The sequence below is a fragment of the Ruditapes philippinarum genome, unplaced genomic scaffold (genome assembly GCF_026571515.1).
Source record: "Ruditapes philippinarum isolate M1 unplaced genomic scaffold, ASM2657151v2 ctg19231_1_1_1_1, whole genome shotgun sequence".
Lineage (NCBI taxonomy): Eukaryota > Metazoa > Mollusca > Bivalvia > Venerida > Veneridae > Ruditapes > Ruditapes philippinarum.
The window spans coordinates 1-10,705 of NW_026854281.1; the positions used below are offsets into that span (position 1 = coordinate 1).

At 34.1% G+C, this 10,705-nt stretch overlaps 1 protein-coding gene across 1 annotated transcript; it reads left to right on the top strand.

Annotated features, from left to right (window-relative positions):
• Nucleotides 1–159: 159 nt before the first annotated feature.
• LOC132739640 (exportin-6-like) lies at nt 160–10,481 on the top strand (the record flags this gene model as incomplete). The annotated part of the gene is given in 11 exon segments (XM_060727392.1): nt 160–254; nt 1,197–1,426; nt 2,018–2,110; nt 2,770–2,920; nt 3,452–3,598; nt 5,969–6,158; nt 6,754–6,909; nt 8,335–8,449; nt 9,025–9,084; nt 9,645–9,756; nt 10,333–10,481. Coding segments are annotated over 10 exon segments (1,382 nt in total), but the record flags the coding sequence as incomplete, so codon positions are not given.
• Between the last annotated feature and the right edge of the window lie 224 nt (nt 10,482–10,705).

A 10,705-nucleotide genomic window follows, 5' to 3' on the forward strand; every position in this document is an offset into this window, starting at 1 on the left:
AAAAAACTTCTATACCAGGAATCTGGAAAATCGCTATTATAAAGCTTGAGGGAATGTCTGATGATGCAATTTTAGACTGAGGTGAGGGGTGTGGGGGCGGCAGATGTCCAAGATTCATTAGTATTGAGAAATTTCTAAAAATACATTTTTCTTACTTTCAGGAGGAAACAGAGTGGCAGCATTTTCTACGACAATGTCTGGAGTTGATTGCCCGAGTAGCAGAAATACTGACAGCCGAGACCTTCCAGATACTGGTAAATGAAATATACTTAAACTGGTAACTTAAAACAAACTTTAAGTTTAACACAGCACTGTTGTGACTATATTAAGTTTAAAGATGAGAAGATACACTATGATTGACGAATTTTTAGTTCAAATATTTGGAGAATAAGGAGAGCTATTGTTCTTACGAAGGAATCTGCATGGGCATCATGCTTTGGTTGAATTTTTGTGTGCATGTTGGTATATCCAAAATTACTGAAGGGAATGAGTTGAAACTTCATGCACTTTTTTGGGAGCATAAAAGAAGGTCACTGTCCCAGGTCCATAACTCTAACAACATTTTGACAAAATTATGGACCTTTCTGAACTTAGAAAATTGTACATTATCAAGGCTCTTGTTTTATCAAGCACTGAGAATAGTCAAGCACACTGTCCTTCTGACAGCTCTTATGTTTTTAAAAGTATTTCAGTTTGGAAAAAGTTATTGATAAGAACAAATATTTATCTCACACCCCTGCTGCTTTTACAACTTTGTAAAAATGGTATTGCACGGCCGTGCATATATTCTGATGTGACGTCATTTTTGTTATACAAAACATAGCGTTAAGACGCGCTAGATGTTAGTGTTATACTATAGGCGTGTCAACGAAAAATGGTTCTTTTTTGCTTCAATCAAATGATCTGTATTTTTGGTTTGTGATAAAAAGAATATTGATTTTGTGTAAATTTATTGAACTTGTTGAATGAAATAATATATAATGCTCGCCAGAGCATATTATAATTTTATCAACTTGTTCAATAAATACAATATTAATCTTACACTCACTCAATATCCTCTATATCAACAACAAACAGTTTTTGTGTCTTCTGTAAGATAATAGAAAATGACTTATTCAATCACATTGTTACAGTCAACTTCAATGATTATGTAATATATGAATACTTTTCCATTCAGTTTTTATATACTTTTTCAGTATGAACCATTTCAAGAAGTGATGGAAATATATTTCGGTTTAGAGAGACATATTCAATCTACAAATTCCAAACGTAGTTTAAATATACGAGGGGAGAATGACTGTAGACGTCTGCATTGTTCTTTACGAGATCTGTCATCCCTGTTACAAGGGCTTGGGAGATTAGCTGATCATTTTATAGCTGAAAAATTTGCTGAAAGATTTACAGACGGTCAAGTATTAATGGAAAGGTGAGTATCTTGTGTAAGATTGGTCAATGTGTGTGATATGTTTTGTGCGATCATACTGTCATATATGCCATGGTTTAGAAATGTTCACTATTTAGGGGAGAAGCAGTCAGATAGCTCAGTTAGTATAGTCCAAGTGGTCCTAGTCCTGGTCAGGCTGCACATTTGGCACAAAAAGTGAGATTTTGACTGCATGTAGTGTCTTTTGTGAAAATCAGTTTCTCACTTGTTCAAAACGAAATAAGTTTATCTGGACATTTCGTTATCTCGATATTTTTTTGACAGTCCCAATGACTGAGATAATTTTTTGACAGTCCCAATGACTTCGAGATAATGAGAGCCAACTGCAATAAAATTGTACAGGCAACAATGCAAAAATTTGTTGAGTATACAAATTCTGTGTAGATATATTTCTTTAATTGAAGAAATTCACAATTTCAAAACTGAACAAGGATATGCTTCCAAATGTAGGCAGTAGCAGTACCAATATCTTATCGGTAGTATCAAAGACCTGCTAGTCTTTCCTTTTAAGTCAAAGTAAGTAAATGATTCCAAAGAGTTTTTTGCAAATATTTTATGAATATCATATTTCAGATTAATACATATGGTTGTGTATGGTAGTAGAGTGAAGCTGTTTGAACTGACGTCCACAGAGCAAAGTGTTTTACAAACAGATCTGATTGAAGTGTAAGAGAAACTATATTTATTACTTTTTGTTTGCCTGCGTAAATTTAATCAAGGATGGGCATACAATTTCTATTCTTTTACTATCTTCTCTTTAATTATATTTTATCTTTATTCTTAAATTATCTTGGGAAAACAATTTGTTCTGCAGAATTTGATAAATTATTCATTACTCTGAAGATTATTCACAGTTAAAACTTCTCCATTAAGACCAGCCAGAAATGAAAATAGAATTGTGCTCTTTTGAAGATTACCTTTAGCACATTTTTAATCATTTAAATTGAAAATCCAAAAGATGGCATGTAATTAAGGTATTTATTTACATTTATCTACATGTGATTTTTATTAAGAGATGTTTATTAACACAGATTTCACTGTATTTGTTATAATGAGGTCAGAGATACGCAAGACATCCAGATAAGATATACATGTAAAAATGTATGGCAAACAGTTTACACTTTTCACTGTGCAAACCCTATCATTGATGAAGATCATTTGCATGAAAGTACATTTAAAATACTGTTGAATTACAAATTTAAACCCCTCCCCACACCAAAATACCCATCAGATTAAATGCAATTATGCTAAAATTTCATTTCTTGTTAAAATGCATACCTATATATCCTGGATGCATGTCTTTTAATCATAATTACATATTACAGGCATGCTCAAGCTTTAGCGGCGATCAAACCTTTTGCTCATTGGCTGTCACAGTTCTACGCGGAGTCACAGAATTATCCTGATCAGAGGAAGAAGTTTACTGACATGGTTACAACATTACTGGATGCCATCACTGGTCTGTTTGAGGAACAGGTAGATAAAATGAACAGATATATTAACTCTTGACCCGCTGAATTTGTGTAATAGATTTACCCAGATTCGAATTAGGAACAGTCAATTTAAATTTTTAAGGGATTTCAATATCAAAATACACAAAAATTTAGCTACCAACATTATATAGACTAGTTAGACTGCAACATATAGATAGAATTACAGCTTTATTAACATGTGACCCACTAAATGTGTGTAATATATTTACCCAGATTCGATTTAGGAACAGTCAATTTGAATTTTTAGGGATTTTAATATAAAAATACACAAAAATTTAGCGTCCAATATTAAAGGGCCTGGTCAGACTGCATAAAAAAGTACAGACTTGTCTGGTTCCATTCTGGTGACAAATGTTAGGATGAACACTTATTTCATATTTGTGTAAAACACATTGTTCATGATTCACAATAGTGTTGCTTTTGTTAAAGATTGTTGACTTACATGAAAAATTAATAATAAAGGATATTAGTAATTGTTTGTTAAAGAATAAAATGATTTTTTTGTATTTTCCAGATACCTGACAAGATCTCACGTTCGGCTGCCCACTTGTTACTTTCATTAGTGACCACTGTAAGGCCTAACTTCTTGCTACAAATCTCGTGTGTCCAAGAACTCTACAATAAAGCAAGTCAAGGTGCATTTAGGAAAGTAAATATAGAGGTATGATCACCTATTTTATTTAAAGTTAAGGCCTGTCGTAATCATAATCAGCTTAACCTAGTAAGGTTGTTTTTAAAACAAAGTCTAGAGTAGGTGTCAAAATTTTGGGTAAACTTCAAGTGGGTGAAAAAACTATTTGCCCATGTTTAGGTGATTACTACAATTTTAGAAGACTCTGATTAATCATTTAAATCTTATACACATATGCTTTACTTCAGTTAATATAAAGCTAAAATTATTATGCCCCCACTTCAAAGAAGAGGGGGTATATTGCTTTGCATTTGTCTGTCTGTTGGTCCGTCGGTCCGTAGACCAAATGGTTTCCGAGTGATAACTAAAGAACCCTTAGGCCTAGGAGTATGGTGATTGGTCATGACCAGCAAATGACCCCTATTGATTTTGGGGTCAAGGGGTCAAAGGTCAAGGTCACATTGACCTTGTAAGTAAAAACGGTTCCCAATCAATAACTAAAGAACGCTTTGGCCTAGGAACTTCAAACTTGGTATAGTGATTGGTCATGACCAGCAGATGACCCCTATTGATTTTTGGGTCAAGGGGTCAAAGGTCAAGGTCACATTGACCTTGTAAGTAAAAACGGTTTCCGATCAATAACTAAAGAACGCTTAGGCCTAGGAACTTCAAACTTGGTATGGTGATTGGTCATGACCAGCAGATGACCCCTATTGAGGGGTCAAAGGTCAAGGTCACATTGACCTTTTAAGTAAAAACGGTTTCTGATCAATAACTAAAGAGCGCTTAGGCCTAGGGACATCAAACTTTGTATGGTGATTGGTCATGACCAGCAGATGACCCCTATTGATTTTGGGGTAAAAGGTCAAGGTCACATTGACCTTGTAAGTAAAAACGGTTTCTGATTAATAACTTAAGAACGCTTAGGCCTAGGAACTTTAAACTTGGTATGGTGATTGGTCATGACCAGCAGATGACCCCTATTGATTTTGGGGTCAAGGGGTCAAAGGTCAAGGTCACATTGACCTTGTAAGTAAAAACGGTGTCCGATCAATAACTAAAGAACGCTTAGGCCTAGGAACTTCAAACTTGGTATGGTGATTGGTCATGACCAGCAGATGACCCCTATTGATTTTGGGGTCAAGGGTCAAAGGTCAAGGTCACATTGACCTTGTAAGTAAAAACGGTTTCCGATCAATAACTAAAGAACGCTTAGGCCTAGGAACTTCAAACTTGGTATGGTGATTGGTCATGACCAGTAGATGACCCCTATTGATTTTGGGGTCAAGGGGTCAAAGGTCAAGGTCACATTGACCTTGTAGGTAAAAACGGTTTCCGATCAATAACTAAAGAACGCTTAGGCCTAGGAACTTCAAACTTGGTATGGTGATTGGTCATGACCAGTAGATGACCCCTATTGATTTTGGGGTCAAGGGGTCAAAGGTCAAGGTCACATTGACCTTGTAGGTAAAAACGGTTTCCGATCAATAACTTAAGAACGCTTAGGCCTAGGAACTTCAAACTTGGTATGGTGATTGGTCATGACCAGCAGATGACCCCTATTGATTTTGGGGTCAAGGGGTCAAAGGTCAAGGTCACATTGACCTTGTAGGTAAAAACGGTTTCCGATCAATAACTAAAGAAAGCTTAGGCCTAGGAACTTCAAACTTGGTATGGTGATTGGTCATGACCAGCAGATGACCCCTATTGATTTTGGGGTCAAGGGGTCAAAGGTCAAGGTCACATTGACCTTGTAAGTAAAAACGGTTTCCGATCAATAACTTAAGAACGCTTAGGCCTAGGAACTTCAAACTTGGTATGGTGATTGGTCATGACCAGCAGATGACCCCTATTGATTTTGGGGTCAAGGGGTCAAAGGTCAAGGTCACATTGACCTTGTAAGTTAAAACGGTTTCTGATCAATAACTAAAGAACGCTTAGGCCTTGGAACTTCAAACTTGGTATGGTGATTGGTCATGACCATCAGATGACCCCTTTTAACTTTGGGGTCAAGGGGTCAAAGGTCAAGGTCACATTGACCTAGTAAGTAAAAACGGTTTCCGATCAATAACTAAAGAACACTTAGGCCTAGGAACTTCAAACTTGGTATGGTGATTAGTCATGACCAGTAGATGACCCCTATTGATTTTGGGATCAAGGGATCAGTGTCATATTTTCTTCACTGGGTCAGAAGTTGTGCATAATAACCTGATCACATGACTTACTGGCTGCTGATAGGGGGCAAACATGTTTTACAAACATATCTTGTTAATATTCTTGAAATAATCTAAAATACATAGGAAGTAGATAAATAGGTCTCATTGTCTATATTTATTCATCAGCTCTTTAATTTAAGAATACAGTCTGTATTGGAAACCAAATTGCATGTATTTTTGTCAGGTACAACTGTTGTTGTATAGAGCCCTCAGTCTTCACTTGTTACTACCATGGAACAATATTCCTGATTCTGAACAAGATTGGAGTAACCGAGCCAGCAATCATGAGAGTTTCTGCCACCAGATGGCAGCACCATATTTCCAGTTGAAAGACACTTCGTCGCTGATTAACAACAAAACTGCCCAGGATGCAGGTAAATGTTTATAAAAATGTGTTATATTAGAATTATTTTACACCTTATAAAACTGGTAAACTTTCAGCTTTTGCTCCAAAATGTGATCATGCAATATATTTCATTACTGGATCCAATCTTATCAATTTAGCCTCTTTTTCATGTTACTGTCCAAGAATCTATATTAAGATTTCTGTTGTTGAGAATCGTTTCATTTCCCAAGTTAAGAAAATCCATATCAAATCCATATTGTACTCCTCCAAGCAACTAGTACCTCATCCAATAAATATTATGATCCAGTATTGTACTGGTAACCTCATAGTGTTAAAGGGTATTAAAGGATGTTTTTGAGATTTATTCAGACCTTTAATTACTTAGATGTAATTTGATGGTACAATAGATTTTGTCTTTTCATTATTCACTCAACCAAGGCAGCACTTGTATTTCATTAAATTAGGAACATTTCATTTATTTATTTATTGTTTTGTATTAAATTAAAAATAAGGAAAAAGAATATGAATCATAACAGTTGCAAGCCTTGATACTATGATGTGTATGAAAATGAATTAGTTATATCATTTTCACTGTTTATCTGTTATTGTAATGTGTATTTCAGCCAAGTTGGTTATAAGTAACAGTTTAAAGCTGATGGTAGACTGGGTCGAGTGTGTGTCGGGAGAAGTAGTAAAAACAAAACAGATTTGCTACCAGTCTATGTCAGAGATTGTAAACATTAGTCTGGCAGTATTTCCAGTCTTCATTCATCAGCCTGGTAAGATTACAGTGATATGTTAGTTTATGTAGAATTTATATTGTGATTTTGTTGTAATTATAAGCTTATGGACACACTTTAAAATAATCTATTCTTGGAACCAACCAATACTAAGCAATGAATGTAAAATTTCTTGCTCAAGAAAATAACAGCTTGTCAATGATTGAGTTTGAACCTTCAGGGCAGCAACGTTTAGGCTACTACTGACAGTTTATTTCTAGCTGATTTTATGGTCTGAAAATAGTTTAAAGGCTATGAAAGGCAATTAATCAAATTGTATAGTCAATATTTTTTCATAAGTGTATAACATTTATTTGACTTCAATACTGTTTTAATTGAGGTCTTTACACTTGAAAGGAAATAAATTGTATACATATAAGAGCCACAGATGTCAAGGTCATGCAGAGGTCAAATGTCAAAATTTGTGTTCAACATCTGGGCTAGGGGGTGTTGGAAAATGTTTATGCATGACTGGTCCATTATTGTAAAATCCTAGTTGTTTCCAGATATTAAACAGCAACTAAGACAAGAAACATGATACTTTTACATTTCATTACCTTTTCATAAGGGGCATATACATAATCTAATTTCATGCACATGCCTATATTGTATATCTATGTAACATGTGTGCATATTTGTGCAATAACTCCTGTATACTTTTTGCATTACACATAAGAATAAGTTTCTCTCTCTGCAGAAGATTTTTTTGCCGAAATTTTGCTGCAATAGTGTTGAGAAGAGAAAATTTCCTGATTCTTTGAAAGAAATATTTCCATTATTTGACCAACACTGATTAAATGAAATAACCTATAAAATGCTGCTGTAAAATATCTGTGGTCTAATGAAAATGCTCATTTTCAGCTCAGCAATTTGAAGACCTAAAGTAAAATTTGCATGCAAGTTAAAATAATATATAGTGGGGTTTTATACAGCAGTTGAAGCAGGAAAGCTGATTGTTTGACAGATATACTTAAACTGACTTAAATAGTGATTTATATACCTTCAAATGCTATCCAACTGGTGTGTGGAAGGATACTGGTTTTATGACTGCTCTTGTTGGGGGAAAAAATCACAGAATGTCATATTAGGTCTTCCGTTATTAGTTGAAGCTGAAGTTGCCATACCATTTTTATAATGTACTCTGTGAGTTAAAATGAGTTAAAATCTTACACTTCATGTTGCTGAGTGGTTAAGATCGCTGGCTTCAAATCACTTACCACTCATCAATATGGGTTTGATTCCAATCAAAGAAGTTGGAATGAAATTCTTTCTTGTCAGAAAGCTGTTCAGCTTGTTTAAAGGAACTTTGTGGCTTTTCTCAGGCAGGTACTTGTGTCTGAAATGATGCTAGTGGAGGGTCTGCCAGACCTTTCTCAAACTTCAGTATTGCAGTTCAGTAAATAGTGGTAATGTTTGTTCTTTCAGATGTGGTAGAAGAGTTGATGACATTTTTCCTGGCCTTGTTTCAGTCATGTAGAGTACAGATGGGAGTCCCTTTTACAGAACATGCCATTCAAACATTCATGGGACTTTTTAGCAAGTATGGCAATAACAAAAGTTTACAATAATATTTGCTTACATGATTTTGTCAGTGCTTCTGTTAGAGTTAAAACTTTTTGAATAAATATAAGCAAGTAGGGATTTTTTACCAGTTAAACTTAAAAGATGACACTTGTGAATATACAAGTGTCATTGTAAATAAATCCTTGATCAAGCAAATATAATAGTGTGGCTAAGTGGTATGGTGACAGACTTTGAAATACTTGCCATTTACAGCTGCAGGTTTAAACCCAAATTGGAGGGTGGGGGAATAATGACATTTATATGGTGAAATAAACAGAAGGGATATGATTCTACCAAAGATGTTTTATCATTCTAGAAATAATAATAAATAAAGACCAGAGATAAATATGGGGTCTTTTTGTGATGCAACTATAAAAAGTTTCATTATTGCATAACATTATATATTTTATCGTTAAAAAGAAACTTATTTTAGCTCACTTTGTAAATGTTAAATTATGTTTTTATAACAAATAAAGTGAGATAAATATACTTGTTTAATGTTTATTTCTATAAACATAAAATAACAATATTGAGAATAATTTGTATATTCAGAGAGCAGTTGGCAGAAACAATAAGACATGAAAGCAGTGCTGCACATCGAGTGATAGAAAAGTAAGTTGGAATAGAACAGTATTTAAAAAGTTCAAAACTGTTATCTCCATAGGATGATGCTTAGTTGATAGATTTTTTGTAAAACTTCAGAAATATTTCATTTCTACTCAGATGCCCTTTTGTGCCTGAAATAATGCACAGATGGGGCATCCGAGGTCTTCCTCCACCAGAAAAACTGGAAAGCGGCTGTATAACCTATAGTGCACTGGTGCCATTTTATTTTCAGCACAAGGGCTCATCATAAATGCCAAAATCATGTGTTGTGGGTTACACATGCAACTTTCAGTTGTAACACGTATGTGTAGTCACTTTTAATCTTGATGATTATAATTGGATTCCTTTTGATGCTTTCATATGATATACTTACCAGAGGTTAGCAGGTCTCCTTGTATGTTCATTTGTGTTGTATAGAAGAGCACCTGAAGTCTTCTTTCACCAATAAATTCAGTGTCAGTGAATCTTAAAATCTTGCTTAATAAATAAATAGAATGTAATATTGAAAATGTCAAAATACATACAAAAAGTTACATTATCTTAACATTGGTGCTGTTTTTTTATAGATTTTTGAAGATTCTACAGATTATTATACAAGAACCTGGTTCATCATTCAAAAGATTTCTCCCCAGTATTATAGATATATGTATGGAACATATATATCCTGTTATAGCTCAGGTAGTAAATTTTTCTATGTAGCATTTTAGCTATATTGAACATGTATGTCCTGTTACAGTACAGATGACAAATTTTACAAAGTACTATAGATAATCATATGCGTGGAACACATATATGTATGGAACATATATAATAAATCAATGTTATTTATGTTACATGTATCATAAAAACTTTTCTATATTTGTTTGTTTGTTACCAATTAATGTCAAACCTCTCACGGAAAGAGTTTTTAAAAAAGCTTTCAAGCTTACTACTCAATCCGTACTATTTATTATTTGTCAATTATCATGTAAATGTAATACTTATAAATAAAATATTGTTTAAACTAAACCTCTCTTTTTGGAGACCAATGCATTCATTTCATGTCAAACCAAGTGGCTGAATTTTTGGGACCATAAAAAAAGTAAATGCATTGACATGGATTGTAGAAGCTTAAAGAGAAACTCCTTAAGGATTGGATACAAATTGTGATGTGTTAATTTGGATAATAAATAATTAATAATGCCTGACCTCTGTTGATATAGAAAATCAAACCACCTAAAATTTTCAGTAATCATAAGATATTTTATATTTCAGCGTTCCTCACCCGATATGAAACAAGTGTTGTATGAATTACTACATGAATTTCTCCTCAGTAACTGGAAGTATTTCTTCAAGGGGTCTGTTTTCACATCTCTAAGAAGCAAAGTGGAAACTGTGGAGAATGAAGCACAGTTTTCAGCTATAATGCAGGTTAGAGTTAATGCAATAATTTTATGATTAATTTTTAGCAAATTGTTGCTCTATAACTGTTATAAAATTGATAGATTTACTTGTATTACTGGGTATAATTTAGTGGTGGCACGGCCAAGTGGATAACTTGTCAGACTTATAATACAAGGTGTGCTGGCCACGTGAGTTCAAACCTTGTCAGGGACAAGTCGTTGTTTTTGTGAGCAGGAAACTATAC